The sequence below is a fragment of the Delphinapterus leucas genome, chromosome 13, assembly GCF_059928025.1.
Source record: "Delphinapterus leucas isolate spDelLeu-1000000601 "Yukka" chromosome 13, BTC_Dleu_Yukka2, whole genome shotgun sequence".
In the NCBI taxonomy this organism is placed as follows: domain Eukaryota; kingdom Metazoa; phylum Chordata; class Mammalia; order Artiodactyla; family Monodontidae; genus Delphinapterus; species Delphinapterus leucas.
In genome coordinates, this window is record NC_143141.1 from 64,894,046 (window position 1) to 64,914,267 (window position 20,222).

Sequence of the window (20,222 nt, forward strand, 5' to 3'; positions counted from 1 at the left end):
TTGACTCTTACTATCATTACAGAAAAATCTTCTACAGAAATTACTCTCAAATGATCCCAAGAAACGACCTAACACATTGGAAATACTGAAGACTTTGAAGGAGTGGAATAATATTGCAGAGAAAAAGAAATGGAATACATGTTAGATACTTTAAAAAGTATCCTTCTTCTGATACTCCATTTTCCTATAACTGTCTAAAGTCTGCTTGGGAATATTAATGGTATTTATCTTCTATTTTCCTTTCTCCCTTAATTTTTTGCCACATTTGCAGAAAGGTTTGCATTTTTTCTTACTTCAAAAACATTCTTATATTTGCCTTCCCCTCGCTCATCTCCTTATTATGAAGATGGGGGAAAAAGGCCTCAAATTTTCTTTTTAATACCAATTAGTTAATCAATTAATGGATGACTATTTATTAAATACCTGCTGTTTCTAGGCCAAAAAGATATAAGATCTATCTCTGTCCAAAATAGCTAACAATCCAGCTGGAGAAATATGGTAACCATGAAAAGATAAGTATAATCACTTTGGAAAGCAATTTGGTATCATCTAGCAAAGTTACATGTATATTGCCATTCCTGAAAAGCCATCAGTTCCATTGCTACATACATGTGCACAGGAATGTTCATAGAAATGCCGTTTATTATAGTCAAAGGAACAGGAAACAACGCTAATGTGCACCAGAAGAAGAATGGATACATAAATTGTATTCACACACTGGAATACTATATAGTGTTTTATAGTGAAAATGAAGGAATTACAGCTAAATGCACTAACATGCCACATCTCTCAGGAACATAATATTAAGCAAACAAAGCAGATTGCAGAAAATACTGTATAAAGTTCAAGAACATGCTATGTGAAATGTGTGCTTAGGTATTCAAACAAATGTGGTAAAACAATAAAGGGAAGGAAAGGATTGAGAACTATTATTAGATTCTGATAGTGATTGGCTCTGAGGAGGGATGGGAGTGATGTGATTGGAGAAACGGACTTCCGAGGTAACAGTTAACTTTCTTTTCTTACACTGGCTGTTGAGTCCACTAGTGTTTACTGCATAATTATTCTATTTCTCTTAAATACATTTTGTACCTATTATAACAGACACTTTAAAGAGATGATAACTATGCTGTAAGACAGTAGCTGAGCATAGAAAACAATCAGTCTGGAGGGGTGAGATCACCCTATGCTGAGGACCCATGGCACAGGGCTTAGAAGTGACACTCCAGTGAGACTTCCAAGTATGTGAAGGATTTAGATGAATAGAGAGGAGAACATTTGGGCAGTATGGGCAAGGGGCATGGCATGCGTTCTGGAAAAGATAGATTTGAGGAACATTGGGTATACTAGTTTGTTTCCCTGAATTGCTGTAGGGAATGCCGGAAAATAATATGAGCTGTATATTGGAAGAACCTGAGGGTTCCTTTAAGCTTTATAGCATCCAACTACCGTTCTAGAATTGTCGTATAATTTTACAATTTTTAAAATGAGCCAAATTTAGGCTTAGCAGAAAAATCATAGTAATAGATAATATTTTTGTGAAGGCTTATAGCAATTTCTAAAAAGTGTTACTAAAAGCATTTAATATGGTCTTTAACTCCCATGCAGTATTTGATTAAGGCAAGGTTCATCAATGGATACTAAAATTATTGGTTGAAAAGGCGTTGGGAAACAGGAGCCTCAAAAGGATTTAAATATAGTCCGACAGATGATATTACAAAGGGGAAAATGTATCTTTAAAATGGAAAGCTCTTATCACCACAATAATAAAGTAATTAAATTTAGCATCACCGAAAGTGGAAGAACCTAACATCATGACCCTCCTGATGTGATGTAAGAATTATACACTATCACCTATTTAGTTTTCTTGCCCAAAGTGTTTAACTGGAATTTAATCATGAGGAAATGATTAGACAAATCCTGAAAGAAGTCATTTGATAAGGTAATTAACTTGGATTTCTCAAAAAGTCAGAATCATGAAAAAAAAAAAGTAGGGGAATTCTTCTAAATACAGAGAGACTAGAAACATAAAATGACCAAATGCAATGACCAAATGCAATGCTTGAATCTTGATTGTATACTGGATATAAGAAAAAAAAGAAAAACCCAGAAAATAGCTATAAAAGACATTTTTCAGGTAGTTGAGAACATTTGAATATAGACTGCATATTAAATGATGTTATAGAATAATTGATAATTTTCTTAGGTGTGATGATATTATGGTCATGCCAGAAAATGTCTTATTCCTAGGCAATGCATGCAGAAATACTTAGGGGTGAAGTGGCATGACATATGCAACTTCCAAATGTTCAGCAAAAATCAATGATAATACATATATATATATAAAGATAGTACATATATATATAGAAAGAGAGAGAGGAAATGTGGCAAAATGTTAACAATTGAAAAATTGATAAATCTAGGTGGACAATATAGAAGTGTTTCTTGTATTATTCTTGGAGCTTTTCTGTAGGTTTGAAATTTTTCTGGGTGGAGAGAAATCTTTTTTAAGAAACTAATATTATCTGGATTTGATGAATAAGGCTAAACTCAAAAGAAAAACCCATGAATGTGGCAAATTAGTGTGAATGTGGCCTTATTTTTACCTTCTTTCATTTTTAAAATTTAAGTATAGTTGATTTGCATTATTATATTAGTTTCAAGTGTACAACATAGTGATTGAATACTTTTATATATCCTTCTCTCACTTTAATATTTCTACTACTATGAAGTAAATAAAGCATCCCTTGATGCTTTTATTTATTTGAGTATATATTTTCTCAGCCTCAAAACTATAGTAAATAAAAAGCATCCTCAGGCTTCCCTGGTGGCGCAGTGGTTAAGAATCCACGTGACAATGCAGGGGACACGGGTTCAAGCCCTGGTCCGGGAAGATCCCACATGCTGTGGAGCAAGTAAGCCCGTGCACCACAACTACTGAGCCTGTGCTCTAGAGCCTGTGCGCCACAACTACTGAGCCCGCGTGCGACAACTACTGAAGCCCACGTGCCTAGAGCCCAAGTTCCTCAACAAGAGAAGCCACCACAATGAGAAGCCCATGCACCGCAATGAAGAGTATCCCCCGCTCGCTACAACTAGAGAAAGCCTGCACACAGCAACAAAGACCCAACGCAGCCAAAATTAAATAAATTAAAAAAAAAAAGTATCCTCTTATCAGAGGAGGAGAGGGGCAAAGGCCAGGGACCTTATTTGCTAATTAAAACATACATACATGCAGAGATTTTGAAGAGCTATTGTGACCTAGCTGCTTCACTAGAAACAGAACTTCTAGGAAATTTTTATTACTAACCACACATATATTTTTAATTAAATGTGCACATATTTAACAAGTACATATATATGTACCTTACTCAGCATGTATGTTGTGTTAGGTATATTTAGTATAAATACACATATACATATATATATATATATATATATATACACACATATATAAGTGTGTGTGTTTGTGTGTATGGCCAGCTATATAATTTGTGGGACCCAATGCAAAGTGAAAATGTGAGGCCCTTGTTCAAAAATTAACATGGGGCCTTACGCAACCACACAGGTTGTGTGTCTATGAAGTCAGACTTGCTTGTACATACACATGTGTATACACACATATATATGTACATGCACACCTACGTATGAAATGTTTAGAAGTCTAAAAGCAAGCTTTTCCCAGACTCCATCATCCAGTGTACCTACCTGAGAGAGAAACTCATAGCATCTGTTTTCCACTTGAGTGTTCAGCATAGCTTGAGGTTCTTGGCATGCTAACTTTTTCATTATGAATATGGAATAATTTCAATATTATTCATATTTTTAATGTTTTTATGTTAAAACATACACAAAAACAGAATAATGAAACTATGTACTCATTACCCAGCTTCAACAGCTATTGATATTCTCTGTCTTTCCTGTTTCATTTACCCCTTCCTTTTAAAAAATGTCTTTTGCTGGAGGATTTTAAATTTCGGGCATCGTATCATTTCACTTGTAAATACTTAAAGATGTATTTCTAACAGATCTTTTTAATTTTAACCAAACCACATCATTGTCACTCAACGAATTAATAAGATTTTCTTAACTATCATGTAATAATCAGCCTGTACTGAGTTTTCCTATCTCAAAAATGTCTTTCTGTAGATTGTTTAAATCGGGATCCAACATTTCATTTAGTTGGTATGTCTCTTTTACTCTATAACATTCACCTCATTTTTAATTTCTTTCCTCTTGCCATTTATTTGAGGAAGGAATAGGTCACATATCCTACAGAATTTCCTTCACTTAGGATTTGGCTGATGGTATCCCCATGGTGTCTAGTTAGATCTAGAAACTTGATTTGATTCTGTTCTGAAATTTTTTTCTGAGAATACTCCCTAGGTGATACTATATACCTTCTTTTGCTTCACTTCAGGAGGAGCATGATGTCTGGTGGTTCTGCTTTCGGTGATTTTAAGTTTGGTCGGTGGCTTCTGGTGGTGTCATCTACTACGATCAATCTTCCTTGTCAATCTCTCACCTAATGGTGTTAGCAGCCATTGATGATTGCCTGGACCCATTATTTCATTAGGGGTTGCAAAATAGTGATTTTTGGATTCTATCAAACCTCTCACATTTATCATCTGTGATTCTTCTATGAAGAACTTTCCCTAAAGTTGAATGGGACAGATGGGGTAAATATTTATTAATTTTTAGAATGAAGTGGCATCCCAGCAACGTCCAAAGGTGACAAAGAGGTTTTTTTTTTTTTTCGGCAGGAGTGTGATCCAACCTATACTTTGAAAGTGTTTAGACTGGGTTGGAGCAGGAAAAGACTACATTTGAAAGGTCAGAAGTCCGAGAGGCTAAGAGGGCCTGAACAATGGGAGGGGACAGAACCAAGAGGAGCTGGCAACTGACTGGATGTGAGGATTTAGGGAAATGTAAGCATCAGAGATTACCTCTAGGTTGGTTGGATGGTGAGTGCCAGGAGTATGATGCCATTAAAGAAGGTACAAATCTCAATCAAATTAACCCCGTCAAAGAGCCATGCATATTTCAGAGATATTTTGTCTCACACAGTTTTTAGTTAGAATTTAAGCCAATAGTGGGGCCGCTTTTCACATGTCAACAAGGTGAGGGGGAGCAGATTTGGGAGGTAAAACACTAGATCTCATTTGGAGATGCCAAGTTGGAGGTACTGCCATAAATTCAGGGGAGGGTGAAGAGCAGACTCTAGGAAATGCAGGAGAGGAACTTGAGAGAAGGGATGAACTGGAATCATACACAGAAGAGATGTGTATGTTATCTGGAAGTAAGCCCTGATGCTTAACTTTGAATCCAAGGGATTGCCCAGGGAGAGATTACATAGAGGAGAGGGCTCAGAAACAAAAGCACAGCAGACACCTCCATTTAGATATTTACTCTTTATATCTAAATGTCTGTCCACTCCCTAATGTCTGTGATTCTACGTCTGTGACTGTGAGCTATCCCAGTCACGACATGTCTTCAGGATGGTCACAAATGCAGGGACTACAGTTGAAAGATGTACAGAGGCCCCACTGTTGGCTTACACTCTGACTAAAAGCCATGTAATGGGTAAAACTCTGAGGCAAATCAGATATCTCTCAAATATGTGTGGCTCTTGAGGGGTCAGTTTGATTGAGACCTGTATTGGTTTTCTAGGGCTGCTGTAACCAATGACCACAAAACTGATGACTGAAAGTGACACACATTTATTCTCTTACAGTTCAGGAGGCCTGAAGTCTGAAATGGGTTTCACTGGGCTCAAGTCAAAGTGTTGGCAGGGCTGTGCTCCTCTGGGGGCTCCCGTTCTGCATCTCACATTCAGCATTACCTGAATAGGCCCCAGCCACACAGGTCTGCTCAGGGTCACCTCAATAGGCTTTTGTGCTCAGTGGCTCTCAGCTACGGTTTCTACTTGAAATTCCCTTCAATCTTTTTTTAAGTAACAGCTTTATTGAGACATAATTCACATACCATAAAATTCACCCCATTTAAAGTATACAGTTCAATGGTGTTTAGTATATTCAGAGTTGTGCAGCCATCACCACAATCAATTTTTAAACAATTTTGTCACTCCAAAAAGAAACCCTGTACCCATTAGGAGCCATTCCTCATCTTCCTCCAACTCTAGGCAACCACTAATCTACTTTCTATCTCCATAGACTTGCCTATTCTGGACATTTTGTGTAAATGGAATCATACAGTATGTGGTCTTTTTCACTTAGTATGTTTTCATCTGTGGTATAGCATGGATGGAAATTCCTTTCCCTTTTATTGCCAAATGATATTCAATTATATGGATATATCACATTTAATTCACCTGTTCATCAGCTGATGGACATTTGGGTTTCTACTTTCTGGCTAGTATGAATAATGTTGCAATGAATATTGGTGTATGCGTTTTATCTGGACACGGTTCCATTTCTCTTGGGTATAACTTAAGAGTGGAAATGCTGGGTCATATTGTAACGCCTTCCTCATAACTGCATATCAAAGTTATGTTCAAAGCCCAAATTCAGTGCTGCTACCATAGTGTTCTACCATCTCCCACTCGGAATGAAACTTCTCCCTAATACTTCACTTATTTAGTTCAGTATTGTACCTACCAGTTTGCTTTGGAGCTCAGTTATTCCTGCATGGGTGTTTCCCTCCTTGTAAATTTCTGGAAAGCAGGGACAGGCTCTCTCATTTTGATTTGCCCCAAGGCAGCAAGTGTATTACCCTGCATTTAAGCAGGAACTCTATAAGTGCTTTTGAATTAGTAGAGAATAAAAGGGTTAAGAATTTCATATACTTGATCCTGCAAAATGTGTCTAATACTAAATAATAATGTTCACTGTAAAATTTCAACAATTAAATGTTGATAAATAACAAAGTAAAGGTGGGTATGGTAAACCAATTTAGTATATTAAAGTCTATTTATTTTGAATTATAAAAGCTCCAGTATTTTGGGTTTATAAGTAGGAAAATGAAACATTTTAGAAATTCTAGATAGGACTCTGAAAATAAACATAGTACAATATAAACAAAAGTAAATGACAACAAGTAAATTTCTGGCCTCTGGCCTGGAAATGCAGACCACAACTCTGGTGGACTTATGGGTTCCATCAAGGTTATTCCTACATTCACAGCATATTTGTTCACAGACATATTCAAAATACTCTAGGCCACTGGGCAGGTTGCCCTACAGTCAGTAAGAGGAGAAAAGGAAGCCAGTTCCTAACTCCATTCTGTCTGAAATTATCCACATGGCGTTGGGTCTGTCCAAATGAATGTTGGTTTGTTGGCTGAAATGACAGGAAAGGATGTGACTATAATTCCAAGAAGAAGATATACTTTGTTTTATCTGTTAATACAATGTTACGATTTTTTTAAATGGAAAAAGTAACTGTCAGTTTTATCCAACTATATAAGCTCCAATATTTTATATATGTATTTATATTCATAAAAATCATAATTCAGTTTCTAGATGAAGAACTGAGGCCCAGAAGTTAACTACGTTTTCAAGCTCTGCTGCATTTTATTTATTTATTTATTTATTTATTTATTTATTTATTTATTTGATTGCATGGGGTCTTAGTTGAGGCAGGCAGGCTCCTTAGTTGTGGCATGTGAACTCTCAGTTGCGGCATGTGTGTGTTATCTAGTTCCCTGTCCAGGGCTCTAACCCCGGGCCCCTGTATTGGGAGCGTGGAGTCTTATCCACTGCGCCACCAGGAAGTCCCTCTGCTGCATTTTAGAATCAAGGGTAGTGATACACAGGCCACAGTGACCAATTACATCAGAATCTCTGGAGGTGGGACCTTTGTAATATCATTTTTTTTAAAGCTCCCCAAGTTAGACTTGAGAACAAGTGAACTAGGTCAAATTAGGTCAGAGGCTAATACAACTCGTACTATTGATTATCTTAATTTGGGCAAGTGTAGGTTAGCTTCTGCTATGTTGTCAGGTATGCTGTTTATAATAAAAAGAAGAGGCTGATCTCTTGCTCAATGCTACTGAAAGGTGAGCTGTAAAATTGTACAGATGAGGTCACAACTTGATCCGAAGAACAGTCATGCTCTAGTTTAACCTAGAGCACTAGTTCTCATCCACAGGTGATAATCAGACACATTCTTAGAACTTTAAAATAAATAGATATCCAGAAACTATCCTAGACTAGCTGAATCAAGTCACTAAGGGTGGCACCTGAGCTTGTGAACTTTAAAAAAGTTCATGATTTTGATGCCCAAACTTAGATGGACCTCTCTAAAGGTGTGCCACATGGTATGTCTTTAGCTATATCTGGTTAAATTATAGGGAAGCAGAATTCAGCTTAAGACAGAAAAATAACTTTTAAAATGACTTAGAGCTACCCAGCAATGCAACGGTCCATTTTAAGGCAGTGAGCTCTCTGTGGCTGGAGGAATAAAGGCAGAGGTTGGATTACACCTGCTAGGAATGTTGTCAAAGAGATTAAGAAGTTGGATCACCTGATATTTAAGGTTACTCCTGATTATTGTTTCTTTAGCCAAAATGGGCAATTGTTCACTTATAATGGATATACACATTGCTATGAAAACTCAACGATTTTACGGAATATCATAACTACTTTGTTTCTAAAACTGATTAGAATTAAGTACTATTAATGGAAACTTGCCTCTGACATTACTCTTATTGAGGGGAATACTTTTCCCCTCCTTCTCATGCTTGCATGAAGGGAACTTCTTGCTCCTTGGAAGAGAGAAGTGTGGGAACAAGCTCTGTGAACCTGTATTCATTCCGTCTCAACAGAGAGGTGTCTCATCTGATGAGTGATTTTGGGAAAAGGAACTGAGCATGTATGGCCCCACCTCTGAGGGGTTGGTTCTCTCACCTTGAAAGCTAATGGTCTCCTAATGCAAAGATGGGCTCTGTCCCTCCGAGGCAAGGTCGGCAGTTCTAACCAAGGAGATCTCGCAGGGAGCATGACTGGAGAACAAGTCAACTAGCTCTTTATTTCATTGATAATAAAGCTGATATTTTGATCTCTAACTCCTATGTCTTATTTCTCAATTTGTTCCAAAGTGAATAAGAGTTGGTGTCCTTAAATCCTGTAAACGTCACAACAGAGTCATAAATTCTAATTGCCCATGTCTATGATACTTGTGTTCTGAAATGGCTTTCCATTATGTTTTTGAAGCCAGTGAACAATTATATTCTAAAGTACAAAGTACTTCTAATGTATAAAAACAATGAAACATATAAAGGCCCTCTTTCTTTACTGGTATCAAAAATTTGGAAATTCTAACTGCTCAACTGTCTATCTTTAGGAAACAATAACATTTGCCAAGCTTCTACTTTATTGAGAATAATCTTAGTCATGATCTGCAGAAGTTGGTCCTGGGCAATTTGAAGACAGGTCTTCTTTATCTGTAATTTATGTGAGGAAAAGGAACAATTAATACAAATTGCATAGTATACCATTCTAGAAAATTATTTCAACATGACATGTATTTTGTAGCTGTGTTTGCTTCTTACTCTGCTAAACAAACCAGGAAAAGATACAACGATAACCCAAAATTCTTCACCTCTCATGTATAAAGTCCTTAAATTCAAGTTAGCAAAGCTGACTTGGGCAAGTGTGTTCGAAGAGAAAGCACTTGTGTCTGTTAAGACATTTGACACATTTTAAACCACTTCTTTCCTTACAATGAGAAAACAATGGAGTGGATTTCAACATTCTGATTTTTATGGTTCAGGGATAGTATTCTACCTAAATACAAAAAAATTAGTTCTAAAAATTTACTGTATTTTTCAGGTAGCTGAAGAGTCATGAAAAATAAAGCATGAAAAAAATTCAACATCCTCAAGTGATTAAAAACTCTATTTCTTTTGAAATAGAAGACTGAAAAATTCCCTTCTGCACATTCAGTTTCTGAGAAGTTAAAAGCACCTTTAATCAACCCTCAATTATTTCTCTGTCCACTATTTTTTTAAAGCATTCATCCAACATGGCCATTTGGAGGGAATAAAAAAATTTCCATTGTCTATGGGAAATGTGACTTTCATAAAAAATCAAAGCTAAAACTCAATGTTTTGTGTTTGTACTCAATATTTTTAAAAAGTATAAAGTATCTTCTTACCTTCATAGGCTGTTCCACACCAAATACAATACAGATGTTCTTCTCGTAAATAACTAGTCAGTATTTGTAATTTTTCCAGTACCTAGATATAGGATACAAGCATATTAATAGTTCACATTGAACAGAATCTTGGTTTTCGGGTCTCTCAGATCACGCTGAATTACCCTAAGGCCCTAAATCTTCTACTACACGCTCAACCAGTTAGGAGAGGTGTCAAGGGCAGAATATATTAGAACATGTCCCAGTTCACCAGTTACCCTATTTTCACATCTGTCAGACACAACAGAGACCCCTTGTTAACATTTCAACAATAGATCTTGGCTGGCTCTATTAGAATAAGCATCCTTTAAAGACCCCTTCTACTTTCAACAAATCTGGGTGAAACTGTCTCTACCACTAAAGTTCTCATCAATGGTCTCCCAGTTAAGTGAAACATATGGTTTTCAAATTGTGAACGTCTCCTACATACTCTTTTATACAAAGTAACCATAGAAATGTGTATTCTTTTCTTGAATAATCTCTACTTCCTTTGAATTGTGTTTTTTTGCTTTGTTTTGTTTGTGGGTGGGGTAGGGAGGTACTCAGAATCACTTCCAGGAGTTCAGCAGGAAACAAGGTAGAAATTAACATAAATTACATTTGCGGCTAATCCATCATCCAAACTAAAACTGAGGTGAGAGGGTAGACTGAAGCTAACGGGGAAAATTGTATTAAGTTTTGCTCTGGGGTTCATGAAATAAACCTGTAATGCAGTGGTTCTCAAGGGGTGATTTTTTCCCCTGGGGTAAAATGTAATGTCTGAAGACATTTTCCGTTGTCACAAGGGGGAAGTGCAATGGACATCTGGTGGGTGGAGGCCACAGATGCTCTCAGATATCTCACAATGCAGAGAACGCCCCCGACAACAAGCAACTGCCCAGTTCAAAATGTTAATCGTGCCAAGGCTGAGACAGCCGGGTTACGGAACTGGTCCCAACACATACACTTAAGTCTTCACTCTTATATTCATCTTCATCTTGTTCTTTTTCTTCCTCTTCCTCTTCTTCAGTTTCCTCTTCAAGCCTCAACCAGTACCATGCCTCCCTGGGAACCTGAATATTCTGAAAATGTAGAATTATTCCCAATTAAACACAGCTAAACATAACTCTATCACAAGTATGCTCCTGTCAACATGAATTCATTCTCTCAAATATTTACTGAGTGCTGCTTTAAGAGTAAAGCACTATGAACTATGGGGATGCAAAACCCAGTTAGAATACTGCCTCCCAGTTGCTGACAATCTAGTAGAGAAAAGAAGCTATGGGTATAAGTAGCTTAATGGGTATAAAATGATACATATCAGTGAGGAAATCTTAAGTATCACGACACATATTCAAAATAATGTCCTATGGAAATAGAGAAAAGAGAGATTGCTTCCAGCAATCTATTTACATATGAAGGGAATTTTACAAACATTTTTGAGACTTCTGTTTTTAATTGAAGGAAACATTCCTTTTTAAAAAAATTTATTTATTTTTTTGGCTGCATTGGGTCTTCGTTGCTGCGAGTGGGCTTTCTCTAGTTGCGGCGAGCAGGGGCTACTCTTCATTGCGGTGCGAGCGCTTCTCACTGCGGTGGCTTCTCTTGTTGATGAGCACGGGCTCTAGGCACGCAGGCTTCAGTAGTTGTGGCTCACAGGCTCTAGAGCACAGGCTTAGTAATTGTGGCGCACGGGCTTAGTTGCTCTGCAGCATGTGGAATCTTCCTGGACCAGGGATTGAACCCATGTCCCCTGCAATGGCAGGCAGATTCTTAATCATTGCACTACCATGGAAGTCCCCATTTTTGAGACTTTATTTTATTTTATTTATTTATTTTTAAAATAAATAAATTTATTTATTTTGGCTGCGTTGGGTCTTCGTTGCTGCGGGCGGGCTTTCTCTAGTTGCGGCGAGCAGGGCTACTCTTCATTGCGGTGCGCGGGCTTCTCATTGCGGTGGCTTCTCTTTGTTGTGGAGCACGGGCCCTAGAGCGTGCAGGCTTCAGCAGTTGTGGCACACAGGCTCAGTAGTTGTGGCTCGCAGGCTGCAGAGCGCAGGCTCAGTAGTTGTGGCTCGCAGGCTTAGTTGCTCTGCGGCATGTTGGTCTTCCCAGACCAGGGCTCGAACCCGTGTCCCCTGCATTGGCAGGTGGATTCTTAACCACTGTGCCACCAGGGAAGCCCCCCATTTTTATCTATCTATCTATCTATCTATTTATTTATTTATGGCTGTGTTGGGTCTTTGTTGCTGCAGGCGGGCTTTCTCTAGTGGCGAGCGGGGCTACTCTTCATTGCGGTGCGCGGGCTTCTCATTGCGGTGGCTTCTCTTTGTTGTGGAGCACGGGCCCTAGAGCGTGCAGGCTTCAGTAGTTGTAGCACACAGGTTCAGGGGGTGTGGCTCACGGGCTGTAGAGCACAGGCTCAGTAGTTGTGGAGCACGGGCTTAGTTGCTCTGCGGCATGTGGGATCTTCCCGGACCAGGGCTCGAACCCATGTCCCCTGCATTGGCAGGTGGATTCTTAACCACTGCACCACCAGGGAAGTCCAAAGCCCTCCAATTTTGAGACTTTAAATGAAGTTATTTTATTTTGATGGTAATTGAACCATCAAAATAAAAAAGAAATGAAATCAAATCAAAAATTGAATTTTAAGAACCATTCAAATCTGAAATAGATAGTAGTCTACCATGATTTTACTAGTTAGAGACACATATGGTATTGGATATGGACTGAAAATAGGCTATTCTGGTTAACCGAATATCCTGGTGAACAGAATTTCCACACATGATAGTCCTGAGTAATCAATATTCAAATAAGTGGAGAACAGTTAAGTGTAAAAATGGTAATTTACCCTTGGAGGATAATTCAGACTACTCAGGTTCCTGCAGAGAACAAGTCATTATTATGAGTATCAGTTATCATAGATTAATAATGCATGTTAAATGAAAGCTTTAGTGGGTAGATACACCAGGCTTGGAGTTCTCTCTTTCTCTCTCTCTCTTTTTAACAATAAAAATACACAGCAAATCACACTGGGTGCCAAAACACTTTACCAAACTGCAAGCAGGTAAAAGGCTTACCTTCTGAGTATCCAACTGTTGACAGGCTCTCTGGCTTCTTCTAAGATCTCCTTCTAGCTTCATTTCATCTTGCTTATTTTTAAGTCGCATTCTGATTCAAAGAAAAATATAGTACACTAGAGGTCTGTGCTCTCTTCATCCATTTTATATGTCCAAGTACCAGAAAACATACCACAATAAAGAAAAGGTGAAACTATAAACAGCTAAAATACCGAAACTGTTCTGCAGCTCTTTCTTCAACTTCTTTTTTCATGTGAATCTTTCTTCTGTAGCTTTCCAATTTTTCCTCTGCTTTCCGTTTTAGTAATGCCTCATGACCAATGCCACTTTTTCCTGCTCAAACAGGAAACACTGATGAGAAATGTACTGACTTTATATTTCAAAACATGACAACTTAAAATTTCTTTTTCTGGCCACACATTGCGGCTTGTGGGTTCCTAGTTCCCCAACCAGGGATTGAACCCGAGCCCTAGGCAGTGAAAGTGCCAAGTCCTAACTGTTGGACTGCCAGGGAATTCCCTAAATACTTACAGATTAAATGCAATTCTAATTTGAGTACAGTCACTCAAAATCATTTGATAAGAAGGATGGGAGAAAACACTAGAGATGTTTTTTAACCCAAACACATAATTTGATTTTTACAAAGATCATTGGTCTGATCTAATAAGATGGTAATACTATACACATTTTTTTCAAATTGGGAAAACAGTATCAACTGTCATACTTACATGTAAATATGCTGAACAAATAAAGTATATATTTTTTCTCTTTAATTTGTCCAACGTATTAAGAAAAACATTTAGTGGATACATCTGTCTCAGGATACTTTTAGGACACTCAGTGGACAAAAATAGCTTTGTGTTGTTAATGGTTACAACACTTTTTCCCCTATTTTTATGATTAAAATTTTATTTTATACTGACTAAAACTTACTTGTATTTTTAGTTTAAAAGGTCTAGAAATTTAACTGAGAAACATTTTACTGAGGGTGTCTTATGATAAGAACTGTAATAGTACCACCATAAAAAAGTATTTATTAAGCAAATATATGTGCTAAATTTAAGTGTAAGTTGTTATTACTGGTAAATAGCCTCAAAAATAATTACATACCTGTTTTGACATTAAGAGGAATTGGTTCAACAATACCGTCTCCTAAAAAAAAAAAAATAGAGAACAAAACACAAACTACTTTAGAAATTCTTCCTCAAACTACAGGTAGGTGCAGTATGCAACTTTACAATGTTCTATACTTATCCCCTTCAGTTTCAATGATACTCAAAACTGTAACTGAACATCAATACTCTACAATCAACTACCACCCTTGCCTTCAAATACTTAGTCCTCGATAAGGCTGATCCACAGCCTGCAACGCCACCTCAAGGTAGGAAGGATTTTAAGAAGTGAAAACACTGATAGATATCCAGGAGGGTGGGAGCCACAAGAGAGAGCAAAGCCTTGCGAGGTGAAGGTCAAAGCAATGACAATAAAGGAGAGAAGAGGAGAAAAACAGCTTACAGAAGCTACTATATGTATATGGCCTCTATCTCTTAATAAGCAATCTCATTCCTAAAAGAGAGGTGAGAACTGAGCTTCTCCAGCTGAGGGGTCACTCAGGCAGCTGCCACAGGTACAGAGCAAGCAGGGCAGAGTCCTGCCATCATCTTCGATGTTGCTTCACTGTCCTTTGGGCCACTGTACTTCTTAACCCTTCTCTTGTCACCATTCTTAGCTGCTGCCTCCATTGTAAGCCTCGTCCATCCCACTTGTTAGCGCCTTTGAGGCCGAGCTGGGCAGATAAGCAGCTCTTGATGGCACATGTCTAAAGTGGATGTGGGAAGATGGAAGTTCTCCATAAGCTTGCCAGCAACAATAAGAGCCTAGGAAGCTTAAGTTGTTTCAATTTCTGTGTAGAGGGACAGAGATTAAAGAGTCATCACTGGTACTCATCAATAAATTACAGCTGTTTATTTCTGGCTGTGACTCACCACTTTTGCCGAGGGCCTGACCACTTTTATATCCCATCTTCTGGAGCAAAGCAAACCCTTTGTTTTCACAGCCTAGTGCATTCTTCAGTCCAATGTCACGTCTCTCTTGTTCTTCTTCTTTTAAACTCTTCCGCTTATTTTTCAAATTAGCTTCCTGTTGCTTTTCTTCTTTTCGATGGGCTTCTCGGATTTGCCTCAGCATTGGCAAGCCTGGTCTGATATCTTCTCTGAAGAATGAGGGAAAAGGTTATTTTGGACCAGTACATGGAAGTTTCTCATAGCTTTGCCACTTACTCACTTGACACTACTTAATATTTCAGTGCTACCTCTAGGAGCATCTTTGTTAGAACATAACCAATGTCCTTTGAGAATGGCTCTGTTAGTTAAAATGATGAAGGCTGGTACCATATTGTAAGAAACTAAAAGTACAGAGTTGAAGAAATTAGAAATAGTAGGTTCAGACTAATTTTTCTAAGAGGTTGGCTATAATAAAAAGCAAAGCTGGACAGCAGGTATTAAGAGGCAATGAGATGAAATGAAGTAAAACAGTAAATATCCTTGGAAGAGGGGAATAAAAAGAATCAAGGGCAGGAAAAAAACACCTAGCATTAAAAAGGAAGAAGAGATTTCTAGTATCTTTGTACTATAGACATGTAGGAAGTATTTCCATGAAGCAATAAGACTAACTTCCAACCTCACCTTTAAAATCAGCGGCATTGCTTAGGGCTTCCCTGGTGGCACAGTGGTTGGGAGTCCGCCTGCCAATGCAGGAGACATGGGTTTGAGCCCTGGTCCGGTTGGATCCCACATGCCACGGAGCAACTGGGCCTGTGCACCACAGCTGCTGGGCCTGCGCTCTGGAGCTTGCATGCCACAACTACTGAACCCCGCTCACCCGGAGCCCGTGCTCCGAAACGGGAGAGGCCACAGCAGTGAGAGGCCCACAAACTGCGGCGAGTAGTGGCCCCTGCTTACTGCAGCTGGAAGGGGGCTGCTCAGCAGCGAAGACCCAACACAGCCAAAAATAAATAAATTAAATAAATAAATTTATAAAAAATAAAAATATATAAAATCAATGGCATTGCTGAAAAATCTCCACTAATGTCTTACACATATCATTTCATGAGGTGTGCATATTTACTTACTGGACATTAATGAAGGAATCAGACATATAGTCCTCCTCTTCTGCCATTTTCAGCTTCATATGGCAAAACCATCTACAAATCAAATAGGATAAAGTAACGATTACTAATTTTCAGTTTACCAAAATGGAAATAAACCTGTATGCATTCCCAGCCATGACCTTTCTCTAGAGTTCTACTCCATATTCAAGTGTCCTTTTGACATCCTTCTGGGCGGAGCTCTCAAACTCAATAATCCAAACAACTCATTCTCTTCCCCCTCCCAAGACCTCCTTCATCCCTGTATTTCCAAATTAACGTCACCACTATCTCCCCCTTCCTGACCTCTCATAAACCTCTGTCAACTCTTCCTCCGTATTATCCCCCATAGGCATTTTTTCCTATAGTTGTGACCACTGCTTTCGTTCAGGCATTTTTTTCTCACCTGAACTATTACAACTGCTCCCTAATTGGTCTCATTGCCTTTGGCCTCTCCTCCTCCAACCCATCCTCTAGAACCTCTCCAGAGTGGTTTTTTAAAAACATGTCAGGGCATGTTACTTGCCAGTTTCAAACCCTTCGTAAACTTTACCCTGTGGGCAGTGGAGGAACCATCATTTTCACATGGTAGCCAGAGAGATCCTTCATAATCTGACCTCTGACTCTCCTCTAGGACTCATTAGTCACGCCACATGGTCTCTCTCATTGCCCTCTGAACACACCACAGGCAGTTCCCTCCTCCTAAGCCTAGGCTACCCTCCTTCACAAAAGCCTGTCCTGACCACTTCAGGCCTCTCTCCACAGCACTTTATGTTCAAGCTGTTCATTTGTAACTTGATATAGTTAACACTTCACTTATGTGGAAACACTTCTGAGGACAGTTTCTATCCAAAGTAGTTAAAATCATGTAATTATAAAGTACACTTCAAACTTTACTGTGTATATGAATTGCCCTGGAATCTTCTTAAAATGCAGTCTGATTCTGAGCTGGAGCTTGAGGTCCTGCATTTCTAACAGGCGCCCAGGTGCTGTCAATGCTGCTGGTCCAGTTCCTGGATACAAAAGCGGAGTCACTTGTTGCACTGCACATATGCTGTTTTGGCCTGCTCACCATCCTTCCCTTTGGAAACCCGGCCCTCTGCCCTCCTTGTGGTTCTAGTGGAGGGTGGCAATCTTAGTACCATATACTCTCTTGGGCACAAGATGGCCAGTTATAGTATCTTATGTCCTAGCAAAGGCGAGGGGATGACCTAAACAGGGCAAGTAAGCATCTCTTTTCCTAATGATACGAATATATGGATCGCAGGGAAAAGAAGCTCTCTTTGTTGGGGTTTCTAAACTGGAAGTATGTGAAGCTGGGCTGTGGATGGCCATCTTCTTGGCCATTCGAAGAGATCCTGTTCTGCAGAATGAAGCCAGATAGAGACAGGCCTAAAGGCAATGAGTCTCCAACCCTAGTTCTCAAGGCCCTGATTCCTGCAGCTCTTTCTTTAATGCTATGACCTACCATTCTTCCCAGCTACATAGGCTGATAAGTTTCCTCATTATTTAAGCTTGTTTGAACAGGCCATTCTGTCAACTGTAACCAAGAGTCTGGACAATTACATTGGATGAAAACAGTATTACTGTACTGGTTTTTATATTTTTAATGTATATCTTCCCAACTAGGCTGTAAACCATAAAGATAAGTCCCCTGTATACCCACTGCCTACCACTGTGTCCTAAACATCATAAATCCTCAGTGTTTAGCTATGATGAGGATAAGAAGGGTCTTTAATTATATTTCTGATTTTGTAGTAATGGAATACTTTCTTCCTGTGTCGCCATGTCTTTTTTTAAAATCTTCTTGTAAATCTATCAATACAGAAAACTGCATAAAATAAATGTGTAGCTTAGTGCATTTTTATGAGGCAAACACTCTTGTAACCATGTGGTAGCCTCCAAGATGGCCCCCAGTGATTTTTACCTCTTGGTTTTCAACATCCTTCCACAGTGAACGGGTTGACTTATGTAACCAACAGAATACTGAATAAATGGTGGAGTGTGACTTCTTGGTCACAAAAGACACTACAGCTCTTAGATCACTCTAACTCTGAAGTTAGTTAGATCACTCCCTCTGAAGGAAGTCAGCTGTTATATAGTAAGGATATTTAAGCAGATCTATGGAGAAGTCCACACAGGAGGAACTGAGGCCTCCTGTTGACAACCAGCACAAACTTGGGAGTGACATGAGTGAGTCACCTTGGAAATGGATCCTCCAGCCCCAGTCAAGCCTTCAGATGCTCACTGTGGGCTGGCATCTTCCTTACAACTTCTTTTTTTAATTTTAATTTTTTGATTATTTATTACTTTTTGGCCGCGTGGTGCGGCATGTGGGAGCTTAGTTCCCCAAGCAGGGATCGAACCCACGCCCCCTGCACTGGAAGCACGGAGTCTTAACCACTGGACCACCAGGGAAGTCCCCATTACAACTTCTTAAATTCCAGGCTAAGTTAAACCACTAACAAATTCCTGACCCACAGAAACGGTGAGATAATAAATGATTATAGTTATTTCAAGTTGCTAAACTTTAGAATAATTTGTTCTACAGCAAAAGATAATAGAAATCATCACCCATATCAGCAGATAGAACCTTGTCAGCCCCCCAGAAGCCCTCCCTGTCCCCTACCCTATCACACCCCTTCCAGTCACTTCCTTTTCCTTATGGTTTCATCACCCACACATGCATCCTTAAACATTACAGCTTAGTTTTGCCTAATTTTCCTTTTATTATAATACAATAAGTTAAAAGTATGTAAGATTATATCCAGCACTTGTGGTAATTCACCCACTGTCTCTAAACCTCAGATTCTTCATTTGTAATAATAGTATTTTTATACATAATGATCTAGCACCTACCGAGTGTATCAAACATTTTTATCCCCTTTAATTACCATTAACAACTCTGTAAGGTACGGACAGTTAGTCCTGCTTTAATTAAGACTCAGTATGGCTAAATGACTTGCTCAACACCACAAAAAATCCAGGTCTCAGAGCTCTTTCTACTGCAAATAGGATTCGATTATTTTTAAGGGAACTACTTAGCTCTAAAGTGCTATGCAGAGGGGTTACAGGTTTTTTTAACCCCCTTTTTATGGGTACACTATACTTTAGCATCATCTGTTCCCATAAGGATAAGGATAAACTTCACAAGGCGATAATCCTGGCAGAATGACGGTGGCTTGGATCACAGTGACAGCAGTGTAAGTGGTGAGAAATGATCGGATTCTGGGTATATTCTGAAGATAGAGGTAACGGGATTTGCTGCTGGATTGGCGGCGGTGTGGGAAAGATCGATGTCAAGGATTACTAAAAGGCTTTTGGTCTGAATACCTGGAAGAATGGAGTTACCAGTTTTTGAGAGCGGTTAGACTGTAGCATCAGGTTTTGTTTTTGTTTTGTTTTTTGGCAGATAGTGGACAGGGAGGTGGCAATAAGAGTGCTGCTTCACATGTACTGAGAGTCCCATTACACATCCAAGTGGAGAGATGGCCTAAGTAGTTGGATGTACAGTAGAAAGGTGACAAGAAGCGCGTCAGACCCAAACACTCCTCTCAGGGGCCGCTGATCCCTTCCCTGTCGCGCCCCTCCCAGGTGCAAGCGTGCCACAGACGCGACCACTCACGGGTGGGAATATTGGTGATGGTGTGATGGGTAGTCACAGCCAGTGCACAGATCACCGCCCTTCATCATTTCACCAGGCGCCCACAGCTCCTTACCTAGCAGCTCTCCCCAGGCCAGCTCGCGAAAGCTAGCGCTGCGCAGACGCTCACCAACCTGCGCGGGACCTCTGGGCCTTCGCTCCCACCTGAGTTTCCGCGGCCAGTGTCAATTGGAAACCGGAGGCAGGCGGGGCCAGGCGGA

The 20,222-nt window shown here is 39.3% G+C and overlaps 2 protein-coding genes across 11 annotated transcripts in view; one reads left to right on the forward strand and one right to left on the reverse strand.

Moving 5' to 3' along the window:
• Positions 1-9,024, forward strand: part of EIF2AK2 (eukaryotic translation initiation factor 2 alpha kinase 2) — a 40,315-nt gene extending 31,291 nt beyond the window's left edge. For 5 of the 6 annotated variants that reach the window (XM_022574072.3, XM_022574075.3, XM_089923283.1 and 2 more), the window contains one exon: positions 23-9,024. In XM_022574072.3, the coding sequence (XP_022429780.1) occupies positions 23-145 (123 nt within the window). In that variant the 3' untranslated portion in view covers positions 146-9,024. The remainder of the gene's footprint in view (positions 1-22) is intronic. The other variant, XM_022574073.3, reaches the window with a different exon arrangement.
• On the reverse strand, positions 7,210-20,195 carry GPATCH11 (G-patch domain containing 11). 5 transcript variants are annotated; one of them, XR_016395476.1, is made up of 11 exons: positions 20,078-20,180; positions 17,242-17,371; positions 16,344-16,415; positions 15,199-15,425; positions 14,324-14,365; positions 13,426-13,546; positions 13,214-13,304; positions 11,099-11,215; positions 10,116-10,197; positions 8,867-9,402; positions 7,210-7,298 (listed from the first exon to the last, which is right to left on the reverse strand). XR_016395476.1 is itself a non-coding variant. In XM_022574080.2 (10 exons), exons 2-10 carry the CDS (start codon positions 17,325-17,327, stop codon positions 9,347-9,349), a joined length of 894 nt encoding a protein of 297 aa, XP_022429788.1. In that variant the 5' UTR covers positions 17,328-17,371; positions 20,078-20,180; the 3' UTR covers positions 7,255-9,346. The 5 variants fall into 5 exon arrangements, 4 of the variants coding, with proteins under 4 accessions (XP_022429788.1, XP_022429789.1, XP_022429792.1 ...); XM_022574080.2 differs by having other exon boundaries at positions 7,255-9,402; XM_022574081.2 differs by lacking the exon at positions 17,242-17,371 and having other exon boundaries at positions 7,255-9,402; positions 20,078-20,195.
• Between the last annotated feature and the right edge of the window lie 27 nt (positions 20,196-20,222).